The following is an 18,620-nucleotide window of genomic DNA, read 5'->3' on the forward strand; positions in this document are numbered from 1 at the left end:
TGCTCAGAGAGCTGGTCAGTGTGGTAGATGCAGCAGGAGGCCAAGAGAGAGGAAGATAGAAAGCCTGTCCCTTGATGTGGCCACCTGAAAGCCCCACCCCCCCATGACAGTAACCAGTGTAGCTTTGCTGGAGTTGGGGGGAATGTGGATCAGGGAGGGGTATATGGATGGTGAGAGAGGGGAGACAGCATACCAAGACAAATCTTCAAGAAATTTGGTTATGAAAGGAGGGCTTAAGTAGAGAAACATACTCTTAGAGGATGAGAGATCAAGAGTGGGATGTTTGGGATAAGAAATAACAAGTGTGTTTAGAAACTCTCAAAATGGTCACTGGAGAGTGAGAGATTAGGCCTTGGCTTTTGTGTTACTTTTCGTAATGATGAGAACTTATAATTGTGTAACTCTTCACAGTTTACCAAGTGTTATCACACACACTGTCTCAGCTTTACAGCCATGCTATGAGGTATGTAGCAGCCCTGAGTTAGAGGTGAGGCACTCAGTGACAAGCTCAAGGTCACAGCCGGAAAGGATGGGGGCCAGGCCCCTGTGCCCATGCTGTGCTCCTGGGCCCACCCCGAAGGCCCCTCCCTGTCCACAGCAGTACTGTCCCAGGGGACTGGCACCAGAATTGGACAGCATGAACAAAGTATAGATTGTGCCCTGCCAAGGTCTCTCAGGCAGATTTTCCAGTTGCCACCCAGCCAATCACTTCTGCCTACTGGCCCAGCTTTGGTATTATGAAGTCACAGCTACTTTTTAAGAGCATGGGACACTGTCCCACTCCCTGATCCCATTTAACTCAGCCTCAAAGCCTCTTGAATTTCTGGAAGAAACCAGCAATCTCTGGCAAGTGTCAGAGAGAGGAAACGTGAAATTTCACATCCCTCATGTCCAGCACCCCCAAGCTTATCAACATGGGGACTGCCACCCAGAGGGACTGTGGGTGGGTTAGTGACTGTGGCCAATCTCTGGACCTCAGTCTCCACGTTTGCAAAATCCTGGTCTGTCATGAGGATACAATGAGACAGTGAGTGTACATTGCTCAGAAAGGTACTTGGCCTGTGGCAACGACCCTATTCACGCTGCATGTGATTATTTATATTTATCCATCCATTCACTCACTTATTTCTGCCTTGGACAGATACTCGTTGAGCACCTTCTCTATGCCAACCGTTGCTCTAGGCTCAGCAAGTGCAAAGATGTATCCACATGCTTCCTGGGCTCAAGAAGCATATGTTTTAATGAAGGGAAGTGATGTTGGAACACAAATAACTCTGCCCTCATAGGAATAAGTGAGGCACAGAACATTGGTTATCCAGAGAAGAGATCACATTCAGCCAAGAGGTGGTCAGTGGGGGCAGACTTCATGGGAGGGCAGGGGGGGAGGGAGACCATCCCCTGTGGAAGGGGGTGTCTGCAGCTGAGCAGTCATAGAAGCTGGAAAAGGCAGAGCCTATTCGAGGGCGGGGGATGGTGAGGAACCCAACAGGAGCATCTGCTCCATGGAGAAGAGGGAGGGGACACGCCTGATTATCTTAGGAGAGGATTGTAAGAGGTTCAAATGTCAGTCCAGCAGACCCAGTAGAGGGCAGCCTGGGTGGAGGGAGGAGTGGCAACTCTGTGCATTTACCTCTGGCCTTGTGTTATGGCTTGTCAAGAAGCCTACCCAGGAGCTGTTGGTTTGGCTTTGCGTCTATAGTCCCTAGGGGTGGCGGCAGGAGAGAAGGGGCCAGAGTGTTGGGATTCATCCCAGGCCACCAGTTAGGTTTAGGCAGACTCTATGGCACATGCTCACTCTGTAGCAGATGGAGGAATTTGAGCCAGCCTGGCAATCCCACCCCAGTACCCCCTAGGCAGTGCCTGGAACTAGCGCCTCCAAGTTCTTCAAAGAAAAGAGGATCTAGGGCCACCACCATGGGAGTAGGAACCTTGTGTGCACAGCTGCCACCCCAGATTCAGGGCAAGAGGACTGGCTTCCACTATGTGCAGAGCCATGCCCCTGCCGCCCCATGGCCACATTTGTCAACACATTTTGTGACCCTCTGAGTTAGTCTGACTCTCACTTTGCAGAAGAGAAACCCAAAGGGGAACCAACCTACGGTTACAAAACTAATCTGGGGAAAAGTCAAGACCTGCAAGAAGTAAATGAAATCAAGGATGAGAACATGCTTTGTAAAGTGCTGTAGCAAAGTAGCCTATTATCTCCCCTTTGACATGCAGTTCTTGGGCATTTCTCATGGTCACTACTTTGGGGGCCGCCACCAGAAAAAGAAATCAGAGGACCAGGAGTGTCAATATGGTGGGTGGAAGGAACACAGGATTTAGAGCCTAGAGACAGAGGCCCAGCCCTGCCACATACCAGCTATGTAACCTTGGACAGCTCACCGCCTGCCTGACCCTCAGTTTCCTTTTCTAGAAAAATGCTTCATCAACCCTCTTTCTGTGGGGCTCAAGTGAGACCGTTCTTCTGATAGTACCTTTAACAAACCCAGCACTCTAGGGCCATGGTGTCTTGTGAGGAGCAGCAGAGATGGTAGCAACCAGAACTCGTGGGTAGCACCCAAGGTATTTTCTGTCCCTGGGGGCTAGAGCCAGCTGCTGATGGTGCTGAAACCCAAGTGTTCTGTCTCTCCTGCCCAGACATGTCCCATGGGTCATGCCATGCCCTCAACTCACGGCCCTCAGACACCGTTCATCAAGGCGTCTGAGGCACGACCTTCCATCACCGGGTGCTGACTCAGCGCCCACTGAGCTCTGTGCCCCCCTTTCACACACTGTGGGTGCCAGAAGGCGCCTGGCCAGTTGCTCAGCACTCCCCAAACTTCACTGGCTCTGCATCTCGGTGATGAAGGAGAGAGCCAAGTTGGACCAGTTTCAGGAAAGCAAGAAGTGATTTCTCTCAAAGACCTTGGAGAGGTCTTTCCGCCCACCCCATCCCCACCCCCAAAGTGTTCTCAGCCAGGACAGCCGGAGGCCTTCAGCTGAACGTCACGCAGGATGTACACACTTAGGTTAAAACAAAGGCAGGAGGCCAGGACTAATGGATGGACATTGGCCGGGTTCTTTAGGAGAGCCTGGCAAGCTGGTGTTCTCTAGAGGCAGGAGGAGGCCTTCAGACATTCATGACCACACTGTCTGAGGGTGACCTTGGACATGGTACTTTCTCCAGATGGAAAGGCAGTGGGAAGAAACTGACTGTGGGACACTTAAGCCTTTATGACTCCAATCTGAGGTTCCATTCATTTGATCATTCAACAAGTATTTACTGAGCACGTATTTTGTGCCAGACTCTGTGGTAGGGCCTGGGGAACGAAACAGACAAAAAGTTCTGCCCTCGTGGAGCTGATATTCTAGTGGGATCAGACATAGAAGGGAGAGCTAAACAAAAAGACAAGAGAATTATCTGCTGCTGGTAAAAGCTTTGGGGGAAGAGCAGGAATGAAGGATAAGGAGCGGGGGTGAGGTGGGGGGGCAGTGCTTGCAGGTTTCAGGCCTGTGGCCAGGAAGACTTTACTGAGAAGCAGCAATGGAGGCAGGTCCTGAACTTGGTGACAGAGGGAAACAGTCATGTGGCTCTCTGGAGGAAGTGCATCCTGGGCAGGGGCAACAGCAAATGCAAAGTCCCTGAGGCAAGAACATGCCTGGGCCTTCAGGATAGCCTGAAGGCTGTGTGGCTGCAGGAGAATGAGACGAGATGAGGACAGATGAGCATTTTAATCTTTCATATTGAGTTCCTTAGAAAAAGGGCTGCAGGGCACCTGATGGCTCATTCTTGGTTAAGTGGCTGCCTACGGCTCAGGTCATAATCCCAGAGTCCTAGAATGGAGCCCTATGAGGGCTCCCTGCTAGGCAGGGTGTCTACTTCTCCCTCTGCTGCTGCCCCTCCTCCCCCTTGTGCACTCTGGCACGTTCTCTCTCTCTCTCTCTCTCTCTCTCTCTCTCTCTCTCTGTCTCTCTCTCCCTCTCCCTCTCCCATCACCCAAATAAATAAATAAAATCTTTTAAAAGAAAAAGAGCTCCAGCAGGTCCACCCTCTGGCTTTAGATGTGTTCATAATCTTTACCCATCTGAGATGTTCATCTCATGCTACTGTTTAAATGCTGGGACTCTGTCAGGAGAGAGTCATTCCCAGCTCCTCTGGGACTCATTTGCACAGAAAGAGCCTGGGTCCAAGTCCTAGCACCTGACATTTGACTAGTTGTGTTACTGTGGGGAAGGGCACTCAGTCTCCGTTTCCCCGATGAAGCTCATCAGTTGTCTCATCTGCAAAATGGGTTAATAATACAGCCTCCCAAGCCACCTCACTTGCTTATTAGATTTAAATTAGTGAGATCATAAACATGAAAGTGCTTTGACATTGAAATGGCCAAGGTAGATGTAGGGGAGTGGTCATTCTCTTCAGGGAAGCCTGTGGTAAGGGGCTTGTCGCTGGCTCCCCCTGTGCCACCCTGCTTCTTATATTGTGTCCCAGGTGGGCCCAGTTGGCTCTTATTTTGAGTGAGTCTGTATCTGAATCACGGATACCCACCAAACACCCAGGGACCTCTGACGTGAGGGTTTCCCCGGGATGCCCCAGGGCTGAACTGCCCCACTGTAGACCTGCCCAGGAGGATTCTAAGCCCCATTGTTGGGCAGGAGGACACCAGTGTACTCAGCTGCTCCTCCTCAACACCCCCACCCCTTCCTCCTGCAGGTACAACGGCCCCAACCTGGTGCTGAAGTATGACCGGACTCAAAAGCGACTGGTGAACATTGCAGTGGATGAGCGCAGCTCCCCCTACTATGCGCTGCGGGACCGTCAGGGGAATGCTATTGGGGTCACAGCCTGCGACATTGATGGGGATGGCCGTGAGGAGATCTACTTCCTCAACACCAATAATGCCTTCTCAGGTAAGGGGTTGTGGCCTTGGGCCTCTTCCTGCTTCCCACTCTTTTCCTCCCAGCACCAGCTCAGGGGAGGGGCTCCCCCCAGGCATAGGCCCCTGCTGCCTCCAGGAGCTTGCTCTGGCCTAACAGAGACCCCACCACCACCCATCCAGGAGCGCCCCTCATCTCCCTCAGACTTTCTGCCGTGTTCACCTCCCACTCTGAGCAGCACCCGCCTCTGCTTCCACCCCTCCCCTCTCCACTGCTCCTGCCATGGCTCAGCCACTCAGCACTTCTCACTGGACAGATGGTCCCCTGGAATCACCCTCCATGCTGCTTCTAGAGGACCTTTCAGAATGCTCTGAAATCCTTCAAGGGCCCCCCACAGCTTTTAGCTGAGCTCATTTATTCACTCTACAAATTCCTGCTGAGCTACTCCAAACCAGACTAGAGATGCTAGATGCTGGGGAAACAACTTGGAAGGAGACAGACCTTCAGTTCACAGAGCCTTTCTCAGCCTAGAGTGTCTCAGCCAACTTACCTGGGGGTCTTGTGTAAATGCACATTCTGACTCAATGGGTCTGGGTGCAGCCCAGGATCCTGCATTGCTTTCACACTATAATGCTGTTGCTGACCCAGGGACCACCTACCAAGGAATGGCTGAGGAATATTGATGTCCAGAAGACTAAAGAACAGTAAGGATACTGATAACGGCTAACTTGAGTAGCACTGACTGTGTGCCAGGCTTGGGTCTAAGCACTTTACATTAATTATCTCATGTAAGCCTCACAGCAGCTCACTCAGGTTGGTCTTCGACATCCCCCTTTAGAGTTGAGAAAATTGAGGGACAGAGGTCACATGACTGGCATAAGGTCACATACCTTTTAAGTCCCAGGACTCACACCCAGGGGTCTGATTCTACATCCATCCTTTAATAATGATACCCCATGGCCAGGGCGCCTTGGTGGCTCAGTCAGTTAAGCATCTGACTGCGGCTCAGGTCATGATCTCAGGGTCCTGGGACAGAGCACCTGTGTCAGGCTTTCTGCTCAACAGGGAGCCTGCTTCTCCCTCTGCCCTTCCCCCTGCTCATGCTTTCTTTCTCTCTCTCAAATGAACAAATAAAATCTTTAAAAGAAAGAGAGAGAGTTTCCATGGCCTTACTCAAATCAGTGTCCTCAGGGCCTCGTGAAGAGCCTGGCTCATAGCAAGTCCTCAGTGCTGCACAAGTTGGCAGCTGTGTTCTTGGGCTAAAGATCAAGGTGGTTGCCAAACCCTGACTCTCATATTCTCTCAAGCCCGAGCTCAGCCCACTAGAATGAAGTCCACTCCCATGGAGCCATAACATCTGCAGGGAAGTCCCAGGCCATGGTGTCTTCCTGAAACATGCAGAACCTCACGTCTCTGAGGCCAGGTGGGACATGCACTGGACTCTTCCAGATGGCAGCGTCCTCTTGGGTTGGTCTAGACAATGCCCTGTGGTTCAGACCTGTGTATTCACCATCCCAGACCCTTCCAGTCTCCCAAAGGTAGGGGATTGCCTAGCTGTGGGGATCGCCTTCCCTGCCTCTTCCCCAGCCCCAGCACACACACACTGGCTTTCCCTGGGCCCATAAAGTTCCCCTACTGGTTTTTGAGGCCAGGCCAGGATCTAGCCCCTAGACTGCCCCTGATGTTAAGCCCTGCCAGTGGCATGAATGGGAGGGGAAGGGGTTGGGGCCTGTGCCAGGGGCAGGGGCAGGCGGGGCTGACTGGCTGGCAGCCAGCCTTGTGCAGCCAAGAAACAATGAGCCACAGCCCGGAGTGGTGTTTTATGGGTTTTCATCTCATCTTGCCACCAAGTGAGGCCTGAGAGATAGTAATTATCCCTACACAAATATCAGGGCATGATTACCCAGCTGGATTTACTACCCTCTCTCCAACTAAGCCAAGATTGGATTAGGACACAATTAATTGATGGGCTGATCAACACTTTAAGTTGAAGGTCAGGAGGGGAGCAGAAGCAAGGGACAGCCGTGGAAGAGGAGAGTCCCCAGGAAGATGCAGTGGGGCAGGGAAGCAGAAATAGGAAGAACTGTGGAAGGTGGGTGATGTCTCACATAGGCCCAGCAGGCAGGATGCCAGAGGAAGGGGACAGATTCTCCTCCCTACTCACCAAGCACAGAGCACCTGGGAGGAGCTGGTCAGGTGGCTCTGAGGCTGTAGCCCCTCCCATGTCCTCGGAGCCTTCTGCTGGGAATCCTAGAGCAGAGTGCTCGGCGAGAGCCACACATTAGAATTTCCTGGGGAGCTTTTATCCCTCCCACTTCCCATGGTGTACCCCAATCCAGGCCAATCCAGACCTCTAGGGGTAGAACCCAGTTACCCAGATTATAAAGCTTTCCAAGTGATTCCCCACGTGCTGTCAAAGTTGAAAGGCTACGCACCCGCCAGCAATCATGTTGATTCCCTGCTCGGCCTGGCCTAACCTACCCAAAGCTCCTGTTGTTCACAGATGTATTCATTCACTGGACAGATTTTTACTGAGCAACTACTGTGTGCCAGGCACTATTCTAGGCTCTGAGGATGCCCCATGAATGAAACAGACAAAAATCCTGCCCTCCTGAAATTTATACTGTATCCTCAATGCAGCCTGAGATTCCTCGAGGCACCTAATTCTCCTGGACTCTAAGCTCCGTGAGAGCAAAGTCCCTATACTGGTGCCTCCAACCCAGGTAGACTTTGAACATCCTGAGAGCACCATCAAAAATTTGATAAATAAATCCAGGAAGAACAGACAAGGCATGAGCCATTAGGTCAAAGAGAAGTTTTGCCAGCCAAGCGAAAACAAGGGGAAGCAGGCAATGTGGAGCTCTCCACCAACTCCGCCCCCCACCCCGAAAAGGTCCTGGGCTTCTTGGGTTTCAGGGCACAAATATTCATCTAGGAGAGGCTAGAGCTGGGCCCCCAGTGCTGGGGAAGGGCGACAGGGCCCAGAAGCCTCAGTTCCAGGCATGCACCTCCTGGTGACCTTCTGTGGGTTCGAGGGATGTCTGTGGGTTTGAGTTAATTTTTCAGTCCAGTGATTCAATTGATTCATCGACAGTGGGCATGGTGTAGAGCTGGGACATTTGTGCGATGTCAGCACTTCCTTGGGTCCAGCTGGCACAACGCTTAGCCACTGCCATGCTGCCTACCATGGGGAACCTGAGATCCCCTCCAGGAGCCCTGCCAGCCTGTACTGCTTGTGGCATGTGCCTGGGGGCTCCTTCAGCCTGTGCTGGAGCATTGGAGAGACCTGTGCAAGGATGGCCCCATCCTCTTCCTCAGCCAGCCTTTGGGATAGCAGCATTAGAATCTCTGGAAGGGGGTTGAGACCCTGCATCCTGGCAGTGGGAATTAGTTTGTACAACCCTGAGATCTGCACCTTACTCACTGGGTATTCCTTGTAGAGTGTGAAAAATCACATCAACTTCATAAGCCCGACTTCCTCGAGTGGCTTCATAGACTATATCCAGAGTCTCTACCAGGGCCTACAACATCCCTCCTTGATGTGAGCCTGGTTGCCTTTCTGACCTCTTTGCCTACTCGCTTCCTCTTGCTCACCGTGTTCCCAACCTGAGGCCTTCATACTTGCTGTTACCTCTGCCTGAAATGCTTTTCCCACCACTGTTTTCAGGGCTTACTCCTTCCCTTCATTCAGGCTCATCCTCAGATGGGGTCTTGCCTGAAAACCTTAAAACCATACCCCTATCTCTCTCTGGCCTTACTTTGCTTCATTTCTCTCCATAGCACTCAGTGCTCTCTGAAAGTATGTTATGTTATGTTATGTTATGTTATGTTATGTTATGTTATGTTATGTTAAAGTATGTTCATCTATTCTGCTCTTCTACTCAGCTCCATAGGGATAAAAACTTGGTCTTGTTTGTTGCTGTATCTCCAAGACCACTTAATCTCACTTAATAAACATTTAACACATATATTTGAATGAACAACTGAGACTCCGAATGAAAAGCACTTATAATGGTATCTAGGACTTAGTAAGTGCTCTCCAAGCAGTAGCTGTTAGAATCCAGCAGCGTGAAGAAAGCCAGAGCCTTTAGAAGTGTCCTGGGCAGAGGGGCCAGGCCCCCCTCCTGGCCCATGGGGGAGAGAGACTCTAGCAACGGAAACAGAAAAGGACCATCATGTAAACAAGATATTACCCAGAAGAGAGGACCAGGGGGGCCTGGATCAAGGATTAAGAATTGGAAAATAGGGGATCCCTGGGTTGCTCAGTGGTTTAGCGCCTGCCTTCAGCCCAGGGCGTGATCCTGGAGTCCCAGGATCGAGTCCCACATCAGGCTCCCTGCATAGGGCCTGCTTCTCCCTCTGCCCGTCTCTACCTCTCTCTCTCTGTGTTTCTGTCATGAATAAATAAATAAAATCTTTTTTAAAAAAATAAGAATTGGAAAATAGGTAGGAGGGAGGGAACAGAGGAAAATTGACCACAATCCCAAGAAAGCCTGGGCCATCAAAACTAGCTTATGGCTTAACTGACGTGGAAAACTATAAGCCAGTGTGGTTCAGGCAACACATTACTTGGTGAAAACCAGGAAGGAGAGTGTGTAGGACAAAGGGGAATAAGAGGCTGGTTCCAGCACCTCCCTCAACATCCAAGAACCGGGGACTTCCTGCAGCTCCCAATCAGAGCCCATGCCCCCTAGGGGTCCAGTGCTGGCCACACCATCCGCTGTAGCCCTGAGCTCTCCTGCCTATGTGATCTGGGGTCATGGTGGCATGGGTAGGAGATGGGTCAGCAGGAATTGGGAGCCCCACCACTATATCATGTTTACTCCATTCAAAAGAACAAGTCATCGACAATCTGCTACCTTCAATCTACATATGCTTCCCTCCTTTTCTACACTAATAGTAGCATACTCTACTCACGTTGCTGCTCCTGCTTGTTTTGTTTAACAACCAATTTTAGATGTTATGTCATAGCAGCACACAGACTGCTTGCTCATTCTTTTGATGGTTGTATTGTACTCCATTGTATTGATTTACAGTTCACCAAATTGGTCCTCTGTTGATGACCATTGAGATGGTTTGCTATTTTCTGCTCCTATACAAGCAGTGCCACCAAATGAATAAGCTTGTACAGCATGCCACTGTCCACAGTTGCAGGCATATCTGGGAGGGGTGTTCATATTTAGAAAAGAATTGCTGGGTCAGAGGAATATATGTGTGTGGATTTGATAGGCGTTGCCAAATCACCCTTTACACGAACAGTCCATATGATGCTCCCATCAGCCCTGAAGCGAGTAAGCATCTCTCAACACAGTGTGCCATAATTTTTTTAAATATTTGCCAATATGATAGGAAAAAATTGATACCTAAGTGTAGGCTTAATTTTCATTTTTCTCAAAACAAGTGAGGCTGAGCATATGTTTATATATTTGAATCTCTTGTCTGCTCACTGCCTTTGCCCAGTTTTTCTATTGATTATTGGCCTTTTTCTTATTGATTTGTAACACCTCTTTATAAATTAGGGAAATTAGTCCTCTGTAATGCATGTTGCAAATAGTTTCCCCTTGTTTGTCATTTGTGTTTTGTCTTTGTTCATCATGGGATTTGCAATGCAGAAAATTTTTATTTTTATGAACTTGGATTTATCAACTCTTTTCACTGATGGCTTCTGAGCTCTGTGTCAACCTTAGGCCATGGGCAGGGGCTTCTGTACCCTCTCAGAGAGGAGGGGTCAGTCACTGTGGCAAAAAAGAAAGGCAGTTGGGGGCATGTTGCACTTCCAGCTTCTGCCCACACAACAGTTGAGCCATCTGCTCTTGAGAGTATACCCCTGGTCCAGCAGCTCCCTCACCCAGGCCAGTCCAGCTACACCTAGACACTCTGCATCTTGCTACTCAAAGTGTGTTCTGTGGGCCAGCAGCATCAGCAACAGCTAGAAGCTGTTCTAAAATGCGGAATCTCAGGCCCCACCCCAGACCTACCAGACCAGAATCTGCACTTTAACAGGATGTCCGTGACTTCCAATGCCTGGAAAAGCCTGAGCCACACTGTGCTGAATCTCTACCTTCTCTCCCAGTCAGCTTCCAGGTGCTCCTAAGTCCCAGCCATGCTTCTCTTAGATGTAGTGTTCTGATTTTCAGCTCACCTGGCCTGGCCCCATGTGGAAAGACAAGTTAATGACCTGTCCAGACTTCCTGCCCCCACCCCTAAAGGGCTTCTCTTACGTGTGACCCCATAAGAAGCAAGGATGGATGAGGCTATCAAAGCAGCCCCATAAATGGTATGGGGCCCCAAAGGCTATTTTCTCAGTCCTTACACAGAACACGTTTCCTTAGGAGCCAGGGACTCAGTTGCCCTCCACCAGCCCCCACTCCAGCTCTTTAATACAGAGTTGGGTGGGGAACGCTTTGCAGTCAGATCATAGTTTAAAGTTCAGCTTTGCCACTTAATACCAACTGTGCAACCTCAGGCAAGTGACTTGACCCTCAGAGTCTCAGTTTCTCTCTGTAAAATGATGAAACTGTCTTCCTGACATGACCCTGGAGAGGACTAAATGAGCACATGTGAGTGAAGCACCTGGCAGAGGTTGGTCAGATTTCCATCTTCATCCTGGGATGGAAGGATGAAGACTTGGGTCAGAAACTATATTAGGGTCAGGAGGGAGTCTGGGTTCCTTCTTCATTGAAATATCCTGAACTAGTTCTTTCTTCCTCTGGGGCCATCACTGCTTTTCTGAGTTTCCATTAACTAAGTCTTATAAAGCATTTCAAACTCAATGTCAGTTTATATAGTAGTTCATTGAGGACCTGAAGTGGTCATGCCCTGTCATCCCCGGATGATGATGGTGGTGGTGGTGTTAATAGTGATGATGGTCATGATGGTGAGGATGGTGGTGGTGGTGATGGTCATGATGGTGAGGACTGTGAGGGTGGTCATGATGATGGTGATGGTGATGGTGATGGTGATGAGGATGGTGGTAATGATGATGATATTGTTTTTATTATTTATTAAACTTATCATGCCATATAATATTCTAAGTACTTCACATGCATTATAGAATTCTCACAACAGCCTGATGAATAGGTAGCCATTCTCATGATCCTGTTTTACAAATAAGGACAAGTTTGTGACTTGCCCAAGATCAGCCTAGGCTGGCCCACTCCTTAACCCTGCTGTTTGGCAGTAATCTCTTTACATTATTTTGGAGTTTGGAGGCAGAGACCTCTTCCCTGCCACACACTTGTTCACTCTTCTCTCTGCCCTTATACCAGACCGCAAGTCATTTCATCTCCCCGAGGTGGCAGCAGCCTGTGGGGGAGGAGGCACTCAGGCCAATGAAGGAAGGAAGAGCCCTTTATGACCCGAACACCCTCGCAGTGGCTCCAAGTTACTCTTTGGAGGCAGCTTGATATGGATGGGATGACGGGATAGCAAACTGAGGGCCATCTGCTAGATTGACACTGATGCCTTGATGTGAACCTTCCCTTCGGTCTGATGATTCTTCCAACGTCTGCCCCTTCTTCCTCCTACAACTGAATGAGGCTGCTCCAGGGACACATCGTTTCCCCTCCACCCCAGCTCCAGCCTCTCTGCTCTGCACCCTGCTGTCCTTCATGCCCAGCGACCTCTTGGACATGTCTTCTCAGCCACTTTGTGACCCTATCACATGCAAATGGTGTGAAGCCAGGTTTCTGCTCCTGCTCCCAGCTGGCCCAGTGTCCCTGCCTCAGTCACTGTCCCACTCTGACCCCTTACACCCACCCAATCCCCCCTGCCCTTCCTGCACCAGCCTCCTGCATCCCATGCTTCCTCCTACTCCTACAATCATCACAGAAGTGGCCACCTTTTCTCCCTTGCCAAACCACCCCTCACTCCACTGCCAGATTAATGTTCTAGAAACACTATCTTCCCCAGATCAGAACCACCAAGGTCCCCTTCTGCCCTCAGTCCTGGAATTAGTGGGTCTCTCCTGCCCTGCCACACTTCTTCCTCCTCAACCTCCACAAATTCTTCTCTCTGGGCAAACATGTAGGCTCTGCATCTCTGTCTATCCCCCTGCCTGCCTGGAGCACCCCCCTCCCCTCTCCCAGCCTAAGTTGCAGAGTGCACCACTCAGAAGCACAGGCTTTGAATCTGTCTCCACCACATACTAGCTTTGTGACCCTGGGCACCTGACTAACCTGTCTGCCCCCTCAATTTCTCCATCTGTAAAATGGGGCTGCACCACCTCTCAAGGCAGCTGCGGGCCTTAGGTGAGATGATGCTTATTAAAGAGAAGCTTCATGCAGAGCCTGAAGTCCTCTAGAAACAGGAGTCCAGGTTCAGGTGCCTCCTTCATCATGAAGCCCTCCATGATCACTGTGGCTTCTTCCGTCCTGATTTCATGGCATCTCCGGGACGTATCCTCCTGTCTTTACCCCTCAGAGCTCTGCCAGCTGCGGGGTCTTAGGCAGCTCCCTTGTCTCTTGTGTCTCAGATCCTTCATCTGTAAACTGGGCAGGAAAGTAGTACCCAGCTCAGGGGTTGTGGTGACGGTCAATGAATAAAGGTGTGTGAAATGCCTGGCACACGCGTGAATATATGTGAAGTGCTGCAGAAATGTTAAGTAAAGTTAGTTTCACTGTAGTCCTGTGGCATCTCCTCTACCTATCCATCCTGTTGTTGAATGGACTATAGGCGCCCTGAATCAGCAACTGAGACCCCTACTTCCCAGTGGATCTCCTGCTGTCCCTGACACTTGCAGGGCATGGCAGATGCTCATCCTTGCCTACTGGGCCTTCCCAACTGGCCACCTGGCAGCAAATGCCAGTTCTACTGGACTCCGAGACCTTCAAGTCTCCTTAAATGCCAAGATGCCAAAGTCTCAGGATGGGAATCGGAGTCCTCAGACACACTTCTCATGGGAACTGTGACCCCTAGAGCACCCCTGCCCTGCTGGCGAACCCCCTTATGTTTCTCCCAGGCCTCTGCCCTCTCAGTCTCCCCCAGGGGGCTCAGGAGAGCCCCTCTCTCCTGCAACTAACAGCCTCTCCTCTCCTGAGCAGCTGCCCCCTGACTTGGTGTGGGACCCCAGGGCAGAGTGCAGCTACAAGGAGCCAAAAGGCGAGATTACACGCCGACAGGCTGGGGGCCAGTGTTTGGGCGGTGACTACCCGTGCCATCGACCCAGACAGCTCGCTGTTTATCTGTCTTCCTGACACACCTAATTACCCAGGTTGCAGCTGCCAGAGCGTGTGCTCTTCCTAAATCAAGGGCTCCTGTCTCTCCTCACCCAGGCTCCCAGGCCTCCGGGCCTCTGCCTGCAGAGGGGTTGCCATTGATTTTGCCGTTCCCATTTATGATCTACAAGGCTCTGCATCACTGTTGCACATTTTACCTTAATTAGTTTATTCTTCTGGGTGTCCCTGGTCAGCTCAGAAGCCAGGAGGAGGTGGAACAGGGGAAGAGGCTAACAGCATATGGCACCCTGACCCCTCTGGCCACGAAGCCCAGAGCATGGCTGGACAGCACCACCCCAAAACGCAACTTGCTAAGAACAGTGCCAGTTTGGCAGGATGCTAATAGGTGAGCTGCAAAAAGGAGCTCATAGCCAGCTGTGTTTGGGACAGGCTGGATTAAATAAAGATTAAGCGGGTAATTTATTGCAGGACTTGTCAAAGTTTTAATAGATGGATATTCATTGGGAATCTCGAAGAAGGGCATGAAAGGTGTGGTCTTTCCCGAACTCAGATGATCATAGCATCTTTTCTCCAGGCAGCTCACAGAGACCAGGGCTCCATAAAGCACACTCTGGGAAATGTTTATCTTGGGGGAGCAGAAGGAATTGGAGGTGAGGAGGCAAACAGAAGAACAGAGTCCCCCTGGGCCTGTTTGCTCCTCTCGTCTGTCTCACTGAGGCAGGAACTCAGCTGCATAAGAAATTTCTCCCGAATTTTTGCAAATTATTGCAAGTGGGGGGCCCATTGAGCTCTGCAGATCCCCAGCTACTGGCAGCTACTTTCTCACACTGGCCCATGCTTTGCCAAAAGTTAACCTCAGTATTGCAGCAGGGGCTGGACTGGCTGGAGGACCCTCTACAGGAGCCCTGGTCTGACAGAGAAGGGCGAGGGTCACTTGTTGCCGGTGGCAGCTAGAGACCCCAATGCCGGCAAGGCCACCTTCAAAGGTCCCCCAAGCACTAGGAAAGGATGATGAGGCCGCCATTGCTTGGAGAACAGCCATAAGCATGGCAGTCCAGCCCCACGGTCTCTGTTCTGCAGTCCTAGAATCCAAAACACTCTGAAAGCCTCAGGTGCTTTTTTTAAGTTTGTGGGAAAATGAATTGATAGCAAAACCTGTCCTGGGCTGACGCGAGCTATTTATAGGCTTTATTTATCCCACTCAGTGTGAATATTCATATATTTTACTGCAGAAATATTAATGTGTTTAATTACAGGGTGCGGCCCCATCCCTCCTGGGGGTGTTATGTAATAAACGGTGTGTGCACTGTGTTACCTTTCTAAAATGTGAAAGAACAAAATCTAAATTTCTAAATACATCTGGCCCCCGAGGATGGTGAGGAGGTGCTGTGGCCTGGAGGGGTGTGGGGCTGCCATGAGCAAAGCCCACCGTGGGCCAGGGCTTCAGTGCATTCTCTCCTAGAATCCCCACAGCCACATGTGAGGGAGGAGGCACAGCTGTTCCCCTGATGCCCAGGCGAGGAAACCAAGGCTGGAGAGGATAAAGAATGAGCAAGGCCCCAAGCTAATGGGAGTCGGCAGCTATGCTTCCAGCCAGACTCAGCTCCTCGGCTGCCCCAGTGGGCTTCCCTCGCAGGCCGCAGCAGCTTTGTGCCCTCTCCAGCTGCGGCTCCTCAGCCCAAGCCTCCACCTGCAGGCCTCCTGGATCTGCTTCCTGCTCTGCTCATGAAGGGCCTTTCCTTCCCCCAGACGGGCTTCTGCACTCCTGGGAGGGCAGGCCAGGCAGGAGAGCTCTGCTCCACTGCCAGCTCCCTGGTGCCTGGTGAGGCTTTCTGAGGCCAACTCCAGACCTCACAGGCCATGTACCAGCCCTCGTGGGTCCCTGTGGAGACCCCTTTTAGGAGAGTCCCACAGGAGACCAGTGGGAGAGCAAAGCCTTTTGGCCTCTCCTGGGGAGAGCCACCTGAGGGATCCCTTAAAACTGCCCTCCCCTAACCCACTCCCACACTCCTTCTCAGCCATTTGTTTCACACACTGACTCTCACCAGACCCCTGCAGTGTGGAGCTGATGTCCCTAAAGGACCCTGGAGAGTGCCCTATCTGTAACATGGGAATGACCACTGCTAATGCCCACCCTCCTTGAGGGGGCACCGTGCTAGGCCTTTCACGTATATCATCTCACGTATGCCTCACAGTAAACTGGATGTACTGATTACTGTCGTCTCATTTGCAGATAAGAAAACAAACTCAGAGATACTGAACAACCTCCCCAAAGTCAACAGCTAGCCCCTAGACATAGAATCTGGGTAGAACGGAGACCGGGCCTGGGGCTTGTTTATGCTAAGGTCTTAACCACTGCAGCATGCTGCTCCCTTCGCCTAAGCCGTGGCCTCTGCCCTGGACCAGCCAGAGAGTCACATGCAGGGGTCTATCCCCAGATCCACTCCTTCCCCTGCTCACCTTCCTGGCTGCAGCTGCTCCTCTTGTGTGTTTCCTATGCCAGTCCTTGAGAGAAGAACAGGATTCCTCCTAAAATATGAATGCTCCGGGGCTCACATGAGCAAGAAATAAACTAGGGGTGATGACAGAGTGGAGAACTCTGCCTAAGTGGTCTTAGAAGGGTTTGAACCCCTGGCCACCAGAAGTTCTTCCCCACCTACCTAAAATAAAGTTTAGCCATGAGCGTGCTTCAGGATTCCACAGACCCCCCGCAATTACATGTGGTATGTTGCGTGGTACGTGTGTGTGTGACTCCCTGAGCTGGCAGTCCTCAGCCTCCATTCGATTCTGAAAGGGGTGGAGACCACTGCTGTCGAGGGCCTCCCAGGGCTGCTCAAACACTTTACCCCACCTGGGGGCTGACCCTACTACCATCTGGATCCCCTGGGGATGGGCAACATGTCTGTCAGAGCTCCACTTCTTGCCCCTTCCTGGATCTGGACTTAGAACCCCACCTACCAACCAAGATCATTTCTTCTCAGACCCAAATGAGATCCTATGATCCAGCAGAGAATGTAGGAGGCAAGTGCTGGAGAAAGAGACATTCTGGGTGGAGTTTGGGTGCTGAAATATTGGCAATCCCAGATCTCCTGTATGTTGCAGGACCATGGTGCAAAATGTGAAACCCAGCTGTCCAGGGTCATCTCAGACACACAGTAGCAATAACATTTCTTCTGTGGCTCCTGAGGCATGGACTGGCCATTTTCATAAGCCAGTCTTTTCTCTCAAATGAAAATACCTGAGTGCCCCCAAATAGAGCCTCACCTGTTTAAGTGAGTGTTGTGGGGAGCACTCACTTTGCCGCAGATGATCCGACCACCTGTGGCAGGTGCCCCAAAACATACATGCACACATGCCCACCACCCACCAGCCCTCCCTTCTCTCTCCAGGGGTGGCCACGTATACGGACAAGTTGTTCAAGTTCCGCAACAACCGGTGGGAAGACATCCTCAGTGATGAGGTCAACGTGGCCCGAGGTGTGGCCAGCCTCTTTGCCGGGCGCTCTGTGGCCTGTGTGGACAGGACGGTGAGTTCTGGGGTGCATGAGGGGCCTGGGGAAAAGAGAGGGGCACACAGTGATGTGAGAGCCAAGAGGGGAGCCCACAGGCAGACGTCCCCCAGTGGACTGTGGCTGTCCAGGGCAAAGGCCAAAGCTGCACCATCATGGCAGTTCCCACAGGGCCTTGCACCTAGTAGGTGCTAGTGCAATGTGAGTTATAATCTCCTTTCACGTCTTTTCTCCCTTGAGGCTCTCCCAGCAACCAGTGAAGAAACTGGTCAGGGGCTGTCACCATCATGTCCATTGGGCAGAGGATGGCACCAAGGCCCAGCTTGAGGCAGTGACTTGCTTGAGGGCCCAAAAATAGTTGGGCAGTATGATGAGAACAGTGAATCAGACTTTTCTAGGTCTAAACCTTGTACTCATTCATTGATTCAACCAACATTTTTGAAGTGCTTACTATGTGCCAGCCCTTGAGCCATAGGGCTCTTCCCTAAAATATTTGTGAAACAAATGAAGGCATGACAAAGACGTTCACGAGTGGAGGGTGGCCCAAATGTCCAAGTACTCCAGTTAATCAGTAGCTCTGTTACTGCTTTTGTACCTGCTAGCCCACCCTACTGAAGGTGCCAACCCAAAGCAGGTAGAGAGGAAAGGCCCAGGGATAGGGACAGGAGCAGCTGGAGCCACCTGCCCTATAGGGTGGCCCCAACGCAGGCTTGCATCCCAGCAGCCCCAGCCAGAGCTGGAAGCAGAGGCTTGCTGTGGAGGTGATTTATCCCTCCTGTCACCTGCTCCCCTACAGCCCCCTCCTTGGCGTTGGAGACTGTCATCAGTAAATCAGGGACCCAGCTGCTGCCTAGCTTCCATTCCGAGGGCAGGGGCAAGGGGCCGGGCTCATTTCAGGATTGAGATGGCACGGAGGGGATTGGGGATTCAGCGTGAATCTTCACAGCAGGGGCCTCCAGGCCTTGGGAGAAGGCAGGTGCCAGGTATAAATATTTATTTCTTAACAAGCTGGTGCTGGGAAAAGAAGCCAAGCTGGGCTGTGAAGCCACATTTAGCCCTGACCTGAATCTTTGCCACCT

At 51.3% G+C, this 18,620-nt stretch overlaps 1 protein-coding gene across 4 annotated transcripts in view; it reads left to right on the plus strand.

Moving 5' to 3' along the window:
• CRTAC1 (cartilage acidic protein 1) overlaps positions 1-18,620 on the plus strand; it is a 156,993-nt gene that overhangs the window by 76,498 nt on the left and 61,875 nt on the right. For all 4 annotated transcript variants that reach the window (XM_041746609.1, XM_041746606.1, XM_041746607.1 and 1 more), the window contains exons 3-4: positions 4,694-4,890; positions 17,423-17,559. In XM_041746609.1, coding sequence (XP_041602543.1) covers positions 4,694-4,890; positions 17,423-17,559 — 334 coding nt within the window. The remainder of the gene's footprint in view (positions 1-4,693; positions 4,891-17,422; positions 17,560-18,620) is intronic.

Source organism: Vulpes lagopus, chromosome 2 (genome assembly GCF_018345385.1).
Source record: "Vulpes lagopus strain Blue_001 chromosome 2, ASM1834538v1, whole genome shotgun sequence".
Lineage (NCBI taxonomy): Eukaryota > Metazoa > Chordata > Mammalia > Carnivora > Canidae > Vulpes > Vulpes lagopus.